The sequence below is a fragment of the Coloeus monedula genome (assembly GCF_965178545.1).
Source record: "Coloeus monedula genome assembly, chromosome: Z".
Classification (NCBI taxonomy): Eukaryota; Metazoa; Chordata; class Aves; order Passeriformes; family Corvidae; genus Coloeus; species Coloeus monedula.
In genome coordinates, this window is record NC_138822.1 from 64,241,036 (window position 1) to 64,260,428 (window position 19,393).

Sequence of the window (19,393 nt, forward strand, 5' to 3'; positions counted from 1 at the left end):
TATGAACGGTTTGATAAACCTTCTTGCAAAAGCATTGTTTTGACAAGTTCTATGCTTAACTCTAAGGGAAAGTATTAATAGTTCCAAAATATTATAAGCTGAAAGAACTATCTAGACATATAATGAAGATTGTTTGTTTTCAAAAGCCAAAGGAAAATAAACATTTGCCAAGCCAAAAGTGAAAATTAAATAATCACATTCTGTCTTATGCTCCATATATGTACTTCCTTTGAAAAATAATGTAAGTTGGCGTGATGAGCTGTGAAAAATCACTGTCCACAAATATTACCCTGTAGATTGTATTTTAAGTCAGTATCTGAAACACCATGGTTGAGAAATACAAAGCAGTAGAAAGGTGAAAAAGATGAAGAACAAAAATTACCTCAGACATAATGGTGCTTCTGTTGGGATGAAAAGGGTGACAATCCCCTTATATACTAAGTACAAGAAGTCCCTCTGATTATGGCTCAGGTGCAACAGCCTACTAAACCTGCCTTTGCTTTTGTATCTTAAACAGATCATTTATTTCTTCACCATGCAGCCATAGATCTTTGAAGGCAACAAAAGACTGGCTGATTTATTTTGAATACAGGTAGAGAAGTTGTCCAACAAAGACGTTTTCTTCTAAACAGTTCCTGGAAAAATGTTCTTATTTGTGTTCCTTCCATTTGCTGGGGCTATTTTTTAAAAAATGTACACAAACTGCTGTCAGCTTCAGTGCCATGCATTGGTTTTCTGTTCTCTATGCAATACTGTGATACAATTGCTATGCCACACCCATGTCCAGACAGGAAAAAAGCAGGGCTTGTTCCTTCTAGCAGATCCATAAATGACTGCAATGCTGTTCTTATTAAATCAGATTGTTGTTTTGAAGCAGTTACAACAGCGCTCTCAATAACAGAAGACATGTGAACAGGTTTAGTTTTGTTAGATCAGTGTAAATTTCTGATAACTCTGATAAGACTGATGGAGTCAATCTGAGTATATGATACAACCAGCAGAACAAAACCATAGTGCAGTGACTCATATTGTAGAGACATTGCTAACTCCAAGGTTGATAACATTTTAGGTATTTCCAGGCTAGAACAATTTAGATACAACTATAACTTTTTTTTTTTTTGAAAAACATAGTTTTGAAACTATCGGAGTCACAGCGCAGAATTTTCTAGACTTCTTCCCTCAGAAGTGAGTTTAATGGCTGAACTGAAGAATGGGCAAGTAAACTACGAGAGCACTATCCAATCTGTTCCACTAGAGGACAAACCCAATTACAAATCACTCAGTGTATCTTCTTGTATATGAGTAAAATAGCACTGAAAGGAAACTTACTCTACTCTAGGTAATACTAGGTGTGTTGGGTGCATTTGCAAGGTTTTGGTAGTGATGGTGGCAACAGGGTGCCCTTTGTGGGATGAGGTGGGGGGCTTCCCTGTGCTGGACACAGACAGTTCCTGCAGCTCTGCAAGGACTCCTTGGCAGGACACAGCTGAGTTCATCTGCTGAACAAAAACTTATTTTTAAAAAGGGCAAAAATAGCCACAGGGAGACAGAGGGAAAAAAAGGAGTAGGAAACAAGACCGGGAATATCAGGGTAAGAGAAAGGAGGTTCTCCATGGCAGAGCAGATCTTCCCTGCAGCCCACAGAGAACACCAGAGCAGATGGGTATTTTTGAAGGAACTGCCACCTGTGGAGAGCCTAAGCTAGAGCAGATTTTCCTGACAGGACTGCTGCCTGTGCAGAAGCCCACACTAGAGCTGAAGAAAAGTGTGAGGAGGAAGGAGAAACAAAGCAGATTGGTAAGGACTGGAACCCCCCACTGCCATCCCACCTGCACCTCTCAGGAGGGTGGGGCTAGGTACAGGAGCCTGGAGTGAAGTTGAGCATGGAAAAAAGGTAGAAAAGGTGCTAGCTTAGTATGCGTCTTTTCCCACTACCTACATTAGTAATTATTTTTATTTTAATTGGCAATAGATTAGGGTAATCATTCCCAAGTCAAGGCTGCTCTACAGTCAGTCAATGTCTCTATTTCCACCCAATCTTTCTCATTCCTGTTCTTCCTGTCTTCTCCCCATGTCCTGCTGAGGAGTGCATGAGCAAGCAATTGGGTGGGAGTTTGGCTGTGCGCTCAAAAGAAGCCACCACTTTAGCTAAGATTAAAATCCCCAGCAGGATTTTAATTCTAAATACTCAGAACTTAACTCTACAGAATTAAATACTCAGTATTTAATTCTAAATACTCAGAATTCCAAATGAAATTGTATGTGTCTCCAACTACGCTTTTAAGTTCTTCTAAGTTTTAAAAAAGAAAAAAAAAAAAAAAAAAAAAAGCAGGGCTTGACCACCACACCTCTGCAGAAATCAACTCCAAGCCCGTTGATCCTTCCTTAGCTGTCTGTCCCTTGCCTCTACTTTAGAGAAATTCAGGAGACTTCTGCACTAGCCAAACATAAGCTGAACAGGGCCTTTCTCTGTGCAGGTTATCAGACTCCCTGTTGAGAAGGTGGTGTCTGGTTAGATGAAAGAAAACTTTGAGCCCTCAAGTCAGCCTTGCTTAGCTCTAGTCTCACAGCCCCAAATTATATGATACCAAAGAACAGATAAATCCAAACCATGACACAGACCTTCCAGAAAGGATCTGTGCTAACCAAGGAGACAGTGAGATTAGCTGTATATACAGTAACTCTTAAGCTTATCAAAGGAATTTCTATTCAGAACCCTGCCTTGTCAGCATTGACAAGTTCTCAAATGAATTTGATAAAAATGTGGAGAAAGCACAGATAAATTTGTGCCATCGGACAGGCTCAAGCCCAGCCTCTTTTAACTTCCCTGCAGGCAGCTGAAAGTCATGCTGCCTGTGGATTTGCCCTTTGATTTTAGTTAAGCTTCTGTGTTCTTTAAAATGTCCCTTAATCACTATTCATTAACAAATAATTTCTAAACTCTATCTTTCTAAAATCCGCAAAACATAAATGGATTCATACCCACACTCCCGTGCAGTTCCTTTGATTAATAGTTGTACAGAAATTTTATGAAAACTAGCATCTGATGTGTGGTCATTTTTGAAATTGGTTCTTATTTGCGTGGACAAATACGGTCAAACTTTCCAGAGAGCCTGAAGGAGAGGTAAATGCTTTAGGTATTTGATGCTGTAGGATCTCAGTCACAACGAACTACAAACATACTGGATTTAGAAGGAACTCTGCTGCAGGCAAGTGATGCCATCTGCTGTTGACCATTCACAGGACACTAAACCAGCTGATTCCTTAGATTTGTAACACTTCCTTTTTCCATTTCATTTCTGTTAGTACTTTCCTTGAATATAAATTTCTTTTTTTTCCTAAAAGGCATTCCTTAAAGCATTAGCGTGATCTGGATACCTGCTATCTGTTTGTAACTCAGGTATCTGGTTTTCCATATTCCAAAATGGGAAAACCAGAGCAGTTGTGAAGAGTGGTTAGAATGACAAAATGCAAGGAACACGGTATTTGCTTTTCCTCAAATTATTACAAACCACCTTGCTACCAGGACTACTTAAAGTGAAGATGTTCCGTAAGTTTCACTGTGATTTGGATAAGAGCTATATTGCATTAGCAATTACTGAAAAGATCTATATATTTTCTTTTTTTTTTTTCTTTTTTTTTCTTTTTTTTTTTTTTTTTTTGTCTATTGGTCAAACACTGACTGCTGCAATTCTAAACTGGAAAGAAAACAGCACATCCAGTAGATAGTACTAGGTTGCTCAGAATAAGGCAGTGTTTGGAATTCTGTAGGTATCAAATGCTTCTAGGAGTGCTCTGAATATGTCACGCTTACGCCTCAGAGTATCTTTTATCTTTTTAAAAAATTGTATGTTCAAATACCTCCATATGAAAGTATTCCAAATGAAAAATTGTTATGAAATCAGTAAAAGAATCTCACACAGTGCCACCAGATAATTCACAAACCAAATCTGTAACAGTAGTTAAAAATCACAGCTGAGAGACTGAGAAAACTTGAATGTGTCAAAAAAAAAAAAAAAAAGAAAAAAAGAGGAAAAAAGAAATAGATTAGCTTCCTGAATTTAAATTCACATAAGGAAAAAGAAATTTTTAAAACCATCTGTTGATAAAATGTGTTCAGGAAGCAGTATTCTAGCAAAAAGAACTCTGCAATTTTTTCACTTCAGATTTCTTAATCCTGCTTTGGTCTCCACTTGACTTTGTGAACTGGTGTTACTTTTGTTTTTTTCCCTCTTTGCAAAGCCTTTTTTTCTGCTTGGGAAACAAGGATTTTTCCATCAAGTTTTTCTTAGCCATTCAGTATCATGTATTAGCAGCTGCACAGACGTACTACTAATTTCTGAGTCTTGAATGATGCAAAATGAACTGCAAAAGTCTGTACACACTACTTTGGGTAGGTCTGCAGTTAAATTAAATGCCCAGACTTTGGAATGTCCACGACTTTGGTGCACTGGGGCTCTTCACCCTGCATGAAGGGACTGCTTCCTCAGCACACAGCCTCATCCTGCTCAGCATTACATACTGTGGTTGCAGTTGTCATACTATTCCCAAGTACCAAATGCTGCTTTGTTGGTGTTGGTGGTTTTTTTGGAAGGGCTTGTAAACACATAAGGGTGGATAGTGCTGTTTCACCACAGTAACAACTCCAGAGCTGTTGGAAATAATTGGAGGCTGCTGTATAAACATGGCACTTTTAAGTATTTTGCCACTCAACCATTGGCCGTGCTGCCAAGGTTACCAACACTAGATTTGCAATGATCTGTCTTGCCCTGATAGACACAGATATGATGTGTCAGTTTTTCTTTGCTCAAACAATAAATGCAAACTTGTTTTCTTCTGAAATGGGAAGCAGTTTCTTCAACAACTTTGAGCACAGAATTTAATATGTCGGTATTTGAATTCTTACACCAGATCTGCTGCCAGGAAATGTTCATGATGAAAGCATTCTTATGAAAGATAAGAACAGCAAGATAAAAAATGGAACATAAGAGAAAATAAGACCTTCTATGTTAATATACAAATAATTCAGTATATTATTTCTCTGAAAGTTAAAAATTATGTGGAAAATGTAAATGTAGATCTAGAAATGTACCCATCAAGGAGAAAATTCTATGCATTAACAGCCAACACTTCGGTATATGTTAAATTTTAAAACATGAATTTAAACAGCATTTAACTGGTAATACTGGAAAGATTCTGGATTAAGGAATGCTTCCTTTAATGCTGTGTCAAGGTGAGATCTTAATGCCCAGATAATGGTTTCAAATATTTAACTACTTGCTCAGAAACAGAACGATAAAGCAATTAGAAAAATTACAACAGATTTTGTACACCTTGTTGAAATTGGTTGGAATTTTTCCAGTGTAGGCCTGAGAACTGGTATCTCCCATGGCTGGAGACTGATCTTGCAAGGTACTGATGATGCTGCTAAGAGCAGTTACCCTTTGATACTCGACCTCTCACTAGAGCAAACCTCCATGTACCATGCAGATCAAAGTTAAGTGTGAAGTCTTTTCTTAGCTGACTATGCAGGAAGTGCAGCGCTTGAAAGAGCATGACCAAATGTGGGGCGTGAGAAGGACATGCTCTTAATTGCAGGGCCCTGCACAATTAACCTGGCAATGCCATTGGCTGGTTTCAGTGAGGGGCACAGAGTCAAAATGGTCCTTTCTAACTAGAGAGCAGTGTTACAGAATGTGGAGAAATACTGAGCATTAGTAAAAACATTTCCATTAACTTGCAATTTTCAGTCCAAAACTTAAAAAAAAGAGGTAAGAAATCAGAAGCAAAATCCCAGCACATGTGGAATTCTAAGAGCTCATGCTGAAGCCTTTCTAATGCGTGTAACTTCATTATCTCATGTTTTCACTTCTCTTAAGATATATGAACATATTCTTAACATAGTCTGGCTCTATAAGATTCAGTGAGAATCAGAAGTAATTTTCTGAGAACAATGTAAGCCAAGCTAACCAGAATGAAGACAAGCAGAGTTCCGATCAAATTGCAGCTATGTGGGATTTCTTAATCAACAGTATTTAGGAAAATAACCAGGAAAGGAGCACTAAAAACTTGTCATTAAATTCTTAGCTTTAGCTGTGTTTCATTAGAAACCTATAGAAGAGAAATACTGAAATATGCTATTGAAACAGGTCTCAAAACAGTGGGCCTAATGTGGACACAAAGGCACACTTATTGGCTATCTTGGTTACAGATAAACACAAGTGCAACTTTTATTTACATCTGTGAAGGTACGTATGAAGTTTCCGTACATTATTTTTTCAGAAATACTGCAATGAAAAAGTTATTTTGGATTGGTCTAACATTAATTTTGAACCATGTAGGCTTCTCTGGCACCCCTAATTGTTGTGGGCATAGAAGCAGCATGACATGAAAGGCTCATGATCAGCCACACTTCTGTCTATAAATACCTTCTAAAGTTTAGCTCTAGATCCCATTGTGAAGCACTATTTACTGACATAAGCTAGTAACACTCAGGTTTTTGCTCAAGAAGAGCTTATTAACTGATTCCACTTGTGACATGACATGACAAGACATAGCAACAAGAGTTGCTATGTGCTGTTACATGTTAGGGCTTAGAATTCCAGTAAACTGACATTTAAAAATCAATTTCAAAAGAAATAAATGATGAAAACAGTATGATAAAAATGCAGTATTAACATGCATTATTTAGAAAAAAACTATAGCAATATAAACCACAGTATTTGAAAACAATGCTTTCCCTTGAAAGACTGAAATATGATGTAAAATTACTAAGTATTTTTCAGAGATAGTAAGAACTGGTACCCCTATTTAATAAGTAATTCATCTGAAACATCGGTCAGGGGCTGAATGAGATTTTTCAGAATTTTCTCAAAACAGAGAGGTTTGAAAAAATTATTATTTTTGTTCATCATGTTTACTACAGTAATGCCACAGATCTAAAGGTCAGTGGATTCCAGTGGACTTGTCATACATACATTCAAGACTTTGCCATGAGGAGTTCCCAAACAGTTAATGTGACAGTAGCAAATCAGATATTAATTTCATTACTGAGTGGAGACAGGCTATGAGGGAAAAAAAGCAAGAAACAGAAACACTGAAAAAAGGGATGACGAAGGAGAAAAGGGAATGAGAAAATCTGGAGTGAAGTGAAGGTAACAGCAACTGTCAAAACAGAGTCCACATTAAGTTCTGTGCGCTTTTCAAAATCCTCACGGTTCATTTCTAGAAATATACCTAACTGCTGGACCCTCTGGCTGTTTACTCCTTGAGAAAATGACTTGCACAGCAGAGGTGAAAAAAGCATTTTATGTCCAACAATGAGAGCATATCTTCCGAAAGGACAAAATGGGGCAAGAGAAGGGCATATTAGAGACTGCTGGCAGAAACACTGAATTTTCTGCTAAAGGTCAGCTCTGATTCTGCAGCATTTCTAAAGAGGCCCCACCAATGTAATTCAGTCCCCGTTATCTGTTTGGTAACGTATGTTGTTTTCCTTCACTTAAATTTCTCACGTAAAGGTTTGTATACCTCAAAATAAGAATGTAAAACAGATTGGTTATTTCAACCATTGCTACAGATAAATAGTCTTACATATGTCTGGAATGCTCCATTACTAATGAGTTAGACTTCGAGAAACCACCCTTTAAAATCTAACTATAGTGGAATGCTGCTCGTGCAGAGAAGAGAAGAGAAGAGAAGAGAAGATTCCATTGAAAGACTTGAATTACTGTAGTATCTTACATTTTGGGGTCTTCTAGGTTCCAGGAACCCATAATGGGAGTGATGATGAATGCAGAGGGCATATCAAAATGGAAGGCGAACCAACCTAAACCTACAGGGTACTCCAACCCTAGACCAAGGTACTGTGCAGGTAAATTCAAAGTTTGCCAGGGTGAAGATATAGAATGCTGAGGAATAATCAGCCTTTACCTGAATTCTGAGTCTCTGCTTCCCTGTGTCTTTATGTATTTCATCTGCTTAAAACACAGAAAAACATTATGGGAGCAAGGCTTCCACAAAGGAAGTTCCCTAACAGTTTTAGATGTTTACCTGCAATGGCACTGCTTGAAACCCAAGTACAGACCAGACCTCAACACAGTTTTTCTTCTTCATGCAAAATACTCTTTCCACTGGGTCAGATGATGGCATTGTGCCCCCTAACTCCCCACACCTCATACCTTCAGGTTATGTCACAGAGGAACAGCTATGCTGTTTTATGTCTCCCAGGGAGAATATTGCCGTTTGTGGTGATCCTCAAAAATGGGCAGCATCCCTGGCTGCTGGGCTGTGACACAGCTTCCTGGCTGTTGGGAGGACCCTTCATGCAAGGGGCAGGCTTACCTGTTTGGCTTACCCAGCATATGCAGTCTTGGAGTCTCAGCAGTGCACTGGAAAGGGCTGTGAATGTGCCAATTGAGTGTCAGATGGAAGAAAGGAGCAAGTAAGAGACTGACAAAGATGATGTCTGTTCTACTTTTAGCACTCACTTTCTACTTTTCTCACTTTCCTCCCTTTTCTAGGAGGCAGGTGCAAGTGGTCTAGAAATTGACTCACCTTCAGCTTTGGCTAAAACAAAGTGGCATGGGCCACTGTGTTTCATGAGGAGCACCAAAATGGTATGTGAAGCTCTCGAGGATGCTAGCACCTCTGGGATCAACCTTGTCAGGACAAGCAAGACTGCTGTCCTGACTGCCGGTGAGGTTTATCATTAGGCAAGGTGCTGTAAGCTCTTCCACTTTGTCAAAACTAAGTTATGCTGCATTACTGCAGACGTAGAATTTCCAGAATTTTCAGAATTGCTGTTCCAAACATAGAAAAATAATAGAGTAATAAATTCACTTTTAGGTCTGTTTGCCCTTTACTAAATCTGGCCTCCAGTTATGAAAGATAGATCTATAAAGGGAGATACTAATACCTTGTATCTTCAAGTCCCAAATACCTATTAAAGCACTTCCAAAGACAAAGGTACAAATAAAAAATCGGACTATAGAGGTCAGCTATTTTGAAAATTCTAGCCTTAGTAAATAACCTTCGTTTTTCTTCCATTATTGGCTTTCTGAACTGGAGATATCTGACTTAAATGATTTCATTTTCAACTTGCAGCTTAAATTGAGTAAACAGATTTTGTTCTTAATAAGCAAACCCACCTTAACTCAGTTCCACAGAAAATAGTTTTATCTTTTTGCCATCCCTTTCCATCATTTTAGATGCATGTGGTTTGTATAATTAGAGAATTTTTTTACAAGGAATCTATTCAGAACAACATGCGCATCTTACCCTTTTGTGAAAGGAGTAAGCTAGGGTATACTTACTCTGCGCTCTCATGCACTACTTGGTCCTGAAGGGGTATGTTAAACTATCCACATCTGAGCTTTTTTATCAAAACATTCCCATGTAGACCAACTCCCATTATTCAAAATGGGATTTGAGTCCCTGGAACACATGTAGTCTCTGATACACGGTACTAAGTTTGCAATCACTTCAGGACATAGAAATCAGTGAAGATATGCCAGCCAACCAAAAATGAATAAACACTGTCAGAATTTGCTTCTAGAACCTGATACGCTCAAAATTACAAGAAAATTTTAACTATGTAAGAAAATTCCAGTAAATGTTTACAGAAGCTGAATGTCTAAGTTGAAGGAAAATGAGACTTTATATGGTCAGAATGCTCAGTAATGAACTTGCTCCATATCCCGAAAAATTCTTCTTTGGAGGGAGACAAAGATCTCCCTGACTTTACTCATTGTGGACAGTCACAGTTAAATCATCAGGACAATTTCCTAAGTGAGGTACTATTAAATGATTTTAAGAGTTGTGGGATCTAGCATGCCACATTGAAACAACTTACTGAAATGCTTTTAGTACAGCCTGTGAAAGCAAAATGAGGTTTTTTATTTCCAAGAGTTTTCTGAAGTGGAAGATCTCAGTATTTTTTACTTCACAGTATTTTTAAGGTCAGAGCTTTAAGCTGTTACTGTTTATAACATCTACAACGCAAGAAATCACCTTGTATGGATTCAGAGGGCATTATGCTACTGTATTATTATGTATAACAGTATTGATTCTTGCAGTGAATATTGACTGCTTTCCTTGTTTTCTTATGTATCATAACATTATTTTTGGTATTTAACTATAGTTTTATCAGGCCACATTCTGGTTATCATGGTGCAATCTCTTACCTTACTTCTTAACTTTCATCCGGCATTTGAAACAACGCTAACATCTCCAACAGAGGTTGGATACAGCAGCAGTGCCTGTGATTCAGAATCCCATGATCGACATTATCACTTTCCCCACCTGACACACACACTTAGAGGAGTACCATGGCAATGACTGCAAAGATGTCTAGGGAGCACAGAGATCTCCATAAATGCTACTCGATTGGTATCTAGCTGGGGCAGACCTCTGGTTTGTTGGCATAAAGATGGTTTTGAATCACGATTATAAAAATTCTTCCCTGTTGAGCTAAGTGTTGCTGTGCTTTGTTTCTGCTCAGCTAATACTGACTAGCAGCAGAGTTTCATTTAACATCTAGAGTTAAACAGTTAAAATGCTTTCTGTTATGCCTGTCTCGATACAGCTTTCTTTAACTTAGAGATGTGGAGTCTTCTTTTCATCATTTAATTTGTAAAGTATTTCGAAGCAGTCTTTTTTGTTAGCGTGCTTTGGAAAGCAGGTAATAATTCTGAAGGTTTGTAATTCAGGGAAAATTCAGACAGTTCAATAAAAAACTGGCCAAAATTGAGTGTCAGAAGTATGTTTTAAAATAGCCTTAGGAAACAATCTTCCATTAATTAGCTCTCAGAAATTACTATTTGGTGCTTATTGAAAACATGAGAATTCCCACTGTAGACTGCAAAGGGAAACAAAAGTAGAAATTACATAAAATTAAAACTTTAAGCAACACTATGATAATCTTTTTGTGCACAGGAATGCAATCAGGATGAGATTTTTAGGTGACTTTCTCAACTTCTCTTGAACTTACAGGAACTTAAAATTAACAACTATTTTATAGAAGTAACAGATGCCTATGTCAAATAAGGAAGCTTTGTCTTTGAATTTTCCCAAGGAGATTCATGATGACTTTGTCACAGGCTGGAAGGGACATCTAGAACTAACTTGATCCAAACCTCCTGCTCAAAGCAGCGTCAGCTACAGAGAGTTGCTGAGGGCCATGACCAGTTGAATTCTGAGTATCTCCAAGGATGGAGACTCCAGAACCTCTCAGTGCACCTGTTCCAATATTCTACCTGCCTCACAGCACAAAGGGAGTTTAAAAAAATTTTTCATCAATTTTTTTTTATATTTCAATTTTTACCTGCTGTCGTATCACTGTATACCACTGAGAACTGCCTGACTGCGTCTTCTTTACAGTATTCCATCAGGTATTTTTTATACATATTGATAATATCCCCCTCCAAGACTTCTCTTCTCCAAGCTAAACAATCCCACGTCTGACAGCCTTGCCGTTTATGTGGGATGCTGCTTAACCATCTCTAAGGTAGTTGACTAGATCTGCTCTGGTATGTCCTTTCCTCTTTTCTGCTAGGGAGCCCACTGCTGGACCCAGTATTCCAGATATGGCCTCAACAGCCCTGAGTAGAAAGGAAGGATGAGCTCCATCGACCTGCTGGCAACATTTCCTAAAGCAGCATAGGAGGCTGCTGGCCCACTTTGCACAAGGGCACAGCACTGGCTCATGTTCAACTCGATGTTCACCAGAACCCCCAAGATCCTCTTCTGCAAAGCTGCTGTCCCAGAGTGTACGGGTGTAGAGGTTTATTCCTCCTTAGATTCTGGACTTTGGAACACCAGTCATAAAAACAGAAAAATCACTTTCAGAGCTACGCTCACACAGATGAACATTGCCATGCACCCCTGAGCTCCTCACACAGTTCTGTTTCATGCAAAAAAAGCCACTGCCAACATATATATCAGACTGTCAGAGAGATACTGCCAGTTCTGGTTTCAGTGTGCCAAGTGCACACATTATGTAAGCATATCAAGTGCTTGAGAATATGTAAGGACATTTACAAAAGTGTGTGCACAGTTGTGCAGACCTGTATCTTAAAATACAATTCTGAGTTATCTTTCTGTTGACATCCCAGACCTAGTGGACTCCATGTATACAGCCAGCTCCCTATTTGATGAATTCTAACAGACCACCACTCTATCATTCCATAAACCAGACTCTCTTCCATAACAGAGATCTGCATCTTTCTCCCCCCATCTTCTTACTATTACAAGTATTTTTCCTTTTTCTTTGGAAAAAATCATGCTGACTCATTTTCTTGTTGCTGTACTTTCTCCAGTTTTGACCATGGCAACTAATACTACAAGGATGCACAATGTAAATAATTTGAGATATTTACTTTCTGCTACATTATACAGCAGAAAATGTGATGAAAGGACCAAACCTTACTCACCTTCTTCAGAAGACAGCTCATTAAAAATCATTAGGAACTTTTAGTATGAGAGCAGGAATTGACCTGAAGTCCTGAGAAAACCAACGCTGAAAGAAGGGTTTACTTTGATTGGCATTCCTAAAAGATATTTCAATTTAGATTATTTTTATTTCTAATCTTTACTCCCCTTTGCTAAAATTTCACTATTTCTATAAGAAAAAGATAACAAGTAAAGAAGAGGTTGTAATACCTAGGAGGGCCTATTCAGTTGGAGACTTAGTGTGAAGTTTCCTTTTTCAATAATATTTCTTTAGTAAATAGATTTTTAAATACACCACAGTATAAAAATGTCCTTGTTCATCCTCAGCATTTTTTGAGTTAAAGACCTTAATATTTAGAGAAATCCTGAAATCCTCAGTGAGAACTCACGTTTGTCAGATACAGATTGTTCAGATGCAGCCTTTGCTTACTGAGTGCTGGGTAGCAGCAAGTACATGAGGGAAGGCATCGTTCTATGCACAACCTGGTTTATGTATCTTTGCTTACTTTTTATGAAATCTCTGCTACCAGCAGCCATCAGATTTGAGCTAGATGGGGTGATATGGTTTAATCCAGTGTGGACTTTATAAGATTTTATGTTCCCATGCTACCTTGTCTTTTTTTCATTATCTCCTTTGTCTTTCTTTCTCTCAGTTTTTAAAACATAAGTGTGACTTTCACTTCCTCTCTGCTCTAGCTGAATCTGTTTGTGCTGGCGTATTAGTGTATCCTTTTTCAATAGGTACACTTGCAGCTTTCTCTTCTTGTTCACATTACACCACTGTCCTACTCTGATGTCTGCCTAATATTCCAAAACAGATATGCCCATGACCAACGTATTTTTCTGTCCTCACGACTTCTATCTTGCTCAGTTCCTAATGCATTATCTCTACCTCAGCATTTCTTTCCCTTTCAACAATTTCCAGATTTCTTCCCAGAGCTGCCTTCCCCAGCACTAGAGGATTTGTTTTTGTTTCTCTCCTTCCAAGTCTTTGCATCTTTTCTCTTTGTTACCTTGCTTAGTCTTGCAGAACAAGTGAATTAGGAAAGGAAATAGGTGCCTCTTCTAATTGCCCAAGTCAGGCATGCATTTAAGTCTCAAATGCACTAGTGCCTACAAGTCTCAAATGCACTAGTGCCTACAGGAGTTGGACTAGGTGATCTCCAGGTATCTCCAGAGGTCCCTTCCAACCCTAACAGTTCTGTGATTCTGTGAAATCCCCATATATTCCAAGAGGAACAGCGTAACAGTAAGCTGTCTGCTAATTTTCCAAGGAAAACATCAGTACAAACAAGATAAATGAATTTAGTATTGTCTTAGTGACACCAACTTCTCAAATAAGAAAGAGTGCCCTGCAACACCTCAGGCAGATAACTTAAGAGACCAACTGAACATTACTGATGGAATTAATAGAATGCTTTGAAACATTATAGTCTAGTAACATAAACAGCTGCTTGCTATTATTCCTTCTAGGTGAGAAAGCAACACGTTTTCTTTAATAAGACCTTTTTGTATTACCCAGTGCAGTGCTGTGCATTTTGAACTAAAGCAGTGAACTAAATAAGCCTCCATCCCATCTGCTGACTAACAGTGGTTTCTGAGCAACACACTACCCTCCTGACTATTTAATACCGAGGATGATTTAATGCATTCCTGTCCCTAAGCATTTTTCTTCCTGATACTTTTTCTTCCTATCCAATTAGATTCCTATTCCAGATTCTATATAATATGCACTACATCAGTCTTTCTGCTGAGCTGAAGACTCTATCTCTGAGACTATTTATTACTCCTCTCCTATTTCTTTTCTACCCTGAATTCTTGCTGTATCTTCATCTCCCACCCTTCCTCACAAATACACCAAAAAAGTTTATTTGTCTCATACGCCTTTCCTCAGCTACAGGAGGGTGGGGATGTGAAGCACATCTTGTAAAATGTCTGTCAAACCAAACAAGTCATTTCCAGAGTTTCTAACACCTACCAGTTGTTATGGATATCACAGTATTATCACAGTTATTTAAAACAGTTTTAGATTAGCCAAATGTCAATCTTGCAGCAACTGCACAACCTTCAGGACATCTTTGTGTGTATGACAGACTTCCAACTGCGAAATGATTGCTTAAAAAAACTCAGTACTTTCTAAATGAGCATGTATCGATTGTTTTCTTTATGGGGGAAAATATTTGGAAGTTACAAAATAGGTTAAGCTATTCAAATGTATTATCTTTGTTTATGTTAGTTTTTCTTTTGAGTATGAAAGCACACAAGATAGATTTCACTACTGTTTTCACGTTTTCAGCGTACTGATTAAAAAGAACTATGTCTACTCACTGCTGGTTTTTTTTTTAAATTCCCACCGATTTTAGTATTTTAAAAATGTGTATTTTGTTTGAGGAACAAATCAGAGGTCAAAAAGGCACCTTAAGTGACTTTGCACAGTCTTACTTGAAAATGGTGGTAATTCTACTAAAACATCCAACCAGTATCTTTTTATGTTTGGTTTGTTACTGTGGGTTCCCCTTACATACCAAGCCTATGACAGATTTCTCATATATATTAAAGTGGTGAAATAAATTTAATGGGGATTAGGCAGAGCTGCAAAAAAGTTTTGTTTTTTCTTCCAGTGGTGCACAATGGCTTATGGTAGACAAGCCAGATGCAGACAGTTCTGACAAAGTGTAATGAGACATCAGTCAGGGGGTACATACAGATATAAATGCCCCAGTCACCATACTGGCATATCAGTGTATCACATGGAATCAGCAGCATGAATTCCCATTTTTTAGGAAACAGCTACTTATGCTGGTTAATCTTGCACTGAGGCATAGTCTCAAGTATGTGATAATACATTCTGTCACCATGGAAAGGAATGTACATAATGTAATACCAAAGAATAAATTACAACGTTATATGCTGGCAAACTTTTCATTCTTATTTCAACAAACAAGGGTTTAAAAACACGTAGAATGTAAACACAAGTTTTCAGACTAGTATTTGTATTCCCCTCGCTCAATTTTCACCTAATTTTGATAAAATTTTGTTGAGTCTCTAGTTGAGCTGAGCTAGTTGTCTCTTAACTATTCAATTAGATATACTCAGTGGAAGACTGGGCAGAAAGCTATTGCTATTTCACCCTTGAAGGGCATGGCTTCCCGCTTGATCTGTAGTGATACGCAGTAAAATCCTGTTTGTCTTACATAAAAGCATCCAGTGAAATCAGAAGGATATGCTCTTGGTAAGGGGACCAGGATTTGATCCAAAATTGTACTATGTTAAGGATATGGGCATTCTGCAAAATTTGTGGTCATACACCTCTATGCATAAAACAGAAACACAAGTTAATGCTTTTCCTGAAAGTTTCCATAATGTAGTATTTAACAAAGATTTGCACATGAATACGGCTTTAATTCAACGTAAGTTGCCTCCTACCCAGAAATTGCTGCTAGTTTTTGATGAGCCTGATAGGCCATCTCACATCCTTGGGTTCGAGTTTTGTGCAATCCTGCATGCAGAGAAGGACAGGTGACTGAGACATCCCCAATGGAAATGACCAGCTCCCGATAGAGAGCCACCTGGGTATTGAAATCCTGGACAAGCTGAAAAACAAAAACAATTTTCATACATGAGAATTTTTAAGTACATTGGTAAAAACAATTCAGTTTTTTAAAAACATGCCCAATCTAGGGCTTGTTCCTGCTGCTCTAAATTTCATAGCACATAGGATCAAGAGCACACAATTCAGTAAATGACTAGAGCCTCCATGGCAGCTGCTTCTTCTGTGAGCTATAAATGTTCATCTGTAGGAAAGTAGTGTTTCTGCTTTTAATATCTGAAAGTGTTTGAGTTATTAGTATTAAATATTAAGCAGACAAAAAACCCATCTGTTTTACTAGTAGCATGAGGTTATTTTTTGCTATCATGAAAGACGAAAATATCTCCAGAAATTATTGCCTTTGCTCCTCCTGCTTCCTGATTAACAGCACATTTAGGGATTGGAATGTAGCATTTGCTTTTAAATTGGCAATTTTGCTAATTTATTTTGTAATGATTTCTGTTCTGTCACTTTCCTTCAACCCAGATTTTAGTCTTAAAACTCATCTGCTGTTACTGGCTGAGAAGATGTACCAGACAGGCATTTTCCTGTTAAAATTCCAGAAAGCACCTTTTCTAAAGTGCATGTGGGAAAAAGAAACAAAGGAGTAAATAAGCACTACAACCTTTACAGAAATCCAGTATCATATGGACGTTGTCAGATAAATCGGTAATTTCACAATGATGGAAAGATCAGTATTGTTTAGTTCCACTGATCATGTACATGGAATTATATTTTAAGGAAATTAAGCATTTGCTGTCTCCTGAAAGAATGCACATAAGACCATTTGCTCCACATGGTGGCGGGGGCGGAAGGATTGGAGTAATAGAACAGAATATTTATTTATCTGTGTTTTGACCTCAATTTCCAAACTACATAAAAACAGACAAGAGTAATTGCTCATAATTCTGCAGTCATCATTACCACCAGAAGTTCAACACACCCCAACATAAAAACATGCTAAGAACCTGGAGTCTTTCAGAGCTACCAATTTTTAAAGTCAAGTCCTCAAATTCTCATGCTCAGAAAATAAACGAGTCGCTTCCGCAGTGTTACATTCATACCCTTCATGCATCCCACTGCAATTAACTGTATAGCTGAGAAATGGTATCAAAAATAGTTTTGGCCATGCTTTCTTACATTTCATTTTACAAATAGCAAATAGGTTTCTCTGCTTCAGGAGCAGCAAGTCAACCCGAGCGCGTTCCAGTACATCTGCACCCTCCCACACCCACATCCCAAACAAACCCAAAGCACACATTAAACAAAGCCCTAGGCACAATATTTGCTAAACAGGTCTTCAACTCTTATCATTCTGTAGCTTAAGAGAATGCATCAAGGCAGCGGAGAGGAAAAAAATTGTACTATATTGTGTCATAGTGTGATTATTCTGCATTAGGAAGAAGAGAAAAGTGTCGCATTCTACAACTGGTAACTGGTTGCACCAGACGCATTTTGCCAGTTCTCACCTGACATCCCTTGTCTAAAAAGACTCATTTGGCCACCTGATCATTGCCCAGGAAAACAAAACCACACATATGTTGCTGAATCAAGACAGAGAAAAACCACACTGATTTTACCTCCTGAATCTTACTGCAACTTGACAACCCACCTGTAAAACATACTTTATTTCTAATCAGTCAATTCTAAAAACTTCTCTGTAACTACCCACATCATGCTGTTGGGAATGAGAAAAAAGGCAGAACACAGTAACATCCACTTGTTGGGTATATTTATAGAGCTACTGTGGCAGCTTTTGTTCCTCCATGAACTGGGAATTGCTCCCAGTTTTGAAGTATCAGAGTGGATAATCTGCCAGCACATTTTTCAGCACCAGAGGAAAAAAAATTGCCAGAATCCAGCAGAATAAAAGTAGCAGCTCCATTTTCAGTGCTACTGGACAGAGCTTTAGCAAGACACAGATCAGTCAAGGAAAGTAGCAGCGACTTCATGTTTTTTCTACATCTGTCACTAGCTAGAGGGGCAATTTTGGGGCCCAGTGTCAGGCTGACTGTAGCTCAAGGAGCCTGAAAGGGGGCATATGGCGCTGATTTGGAGGAAAGTGTCAGGATGCAAGCATTTTGAACATGACTGGGGAAAAATCTGATACCAGAATGTGACAGTCCAAAAATAACACAGACGCAGGTGTTCCACCTCAGGTTTTAAAATTGCAACGAGCTACTCTGGGAGGATTGGTAACAGGTACCATATATATCAAGGACAGAATGTCAGGGCCTCTAATTCTGTGTCCTGATTTAAAAGGATTTTAGGGCAAGAGTGTGGTTGCTGCACAAGACAGCAAGCAGACAGTGCAGTGATTCATTGGAGGGAACTATTTACTCATTTCGGCTTCAGTGAGCGCAAGTCTGGGGACAGATTTGGACGGATCTACCAAAAAGCAACTCCAGCTGCTCTGCAGTGTGTGTACCAGGGCGAGGACTCCTGCTCCCGCTGGATTGTGCAGGCGCCCGCTCCGCTTCCTGTCCCGCAGCCGGCTCCCCGCAAGTCTCGCCTTCCCTCCCGCCTCCCGCTTTGGAACCGCCGCGAGTTGAGGTGCAGGGCAGCACCCCGGCGGAGACTGCGGGTTTAAAAACAGTGCAACTGGACGTGATGGGAATAGTCAAGGTGGCGGGAGGAGCGGCACCGCTGCCTGCGCCGGGAGAGCTCGGAAAAGGTAAAAACTACGGCAAGCCCGCCTGCGGTACCCACCATCTTACAGTCGTCCAGGGCTCTCTGGGTCTGGTAGGCGCTATCGGAGCCGCTGCCCCGGCGTTCGCTGTCGCGGCCGTGCGGCGAGGTCCTGCTGCCCTGGAAGATGGAAGCGGCGGAGCGGGGGCGCTTCCTGCGCCCGCTCGGTGCAGCGCTCATGCATACGCATCCGCCGCGCGGAGCCGCCCGCGGGCGCGGGCAGCGCCTTCCCCGCCGCCGCCGCCCCGGGCACGGGTGCGGGTGCGGGCCCGCGCCGCTCGTCACCTCGGCCGGGCCGGAGCCGCGCCGCTCACGGCAGCGAGCGCGGCTGCTGTGGGCGATAGCCTGGTGCCTGCGGGAGAGTCCCGGGAGCGCCCTGCAGCATCGCCTCCGCTACCGCGGGGAGAGGCGGAGGGGCTGGCGCCTGCCCTCTTTCAGCAGCATGTCAGTCCCCGCGGAACCGCCCCGCCTGTGGCATGCTCCGCCGTCCTCCTTCGCGCAGCCGGCGGGGGGGGCGAGCGCGCCCGTGACCACTGGGGAAGGGCGACCATGCGGCGCCCCGTGCTCCCGGCGGGGAAGCCCGACCCGCCGCGTGTGGCCGGGCACCCGCCGGGAGCGGCGCGGCAGGTCTGGGGGGGCTGGCGCCGTCAGCAGCACCGCCCCCAC

The 19,393-nt window shown here is 40.1% G+C and overlaps 1 protein-coding gene across 1 annotated transcript in view; it reads right to left on the reverse strand.

Annotated features, from left to right (window-relative positions):
• The window catches only part of RGS7BP (regulator of G protein signaling 7 binding protein), a gene marked incomplete at both ends in the record, with an annotated part of 30,750 nt that extends 11,843 nt beyond the window's left edge, over window positions 1-18,907 (reverse strand). The window contains 2 exons of the mRNA XM_082300963.1: window positions 15,877-16,043; window positions 18,749-18,907. Coding sequence (XP_082157089.1) covers window positions 15,877-16,043; window positions 18,749-18,907 — 326 coding nt within the window. The remainder of the gene's footprint in view (window positions 1-15,876; window positions 16,044-18,748) is intronic.
• Window positions 18,908-19,393: the final 486 nt, after the last annotated feature.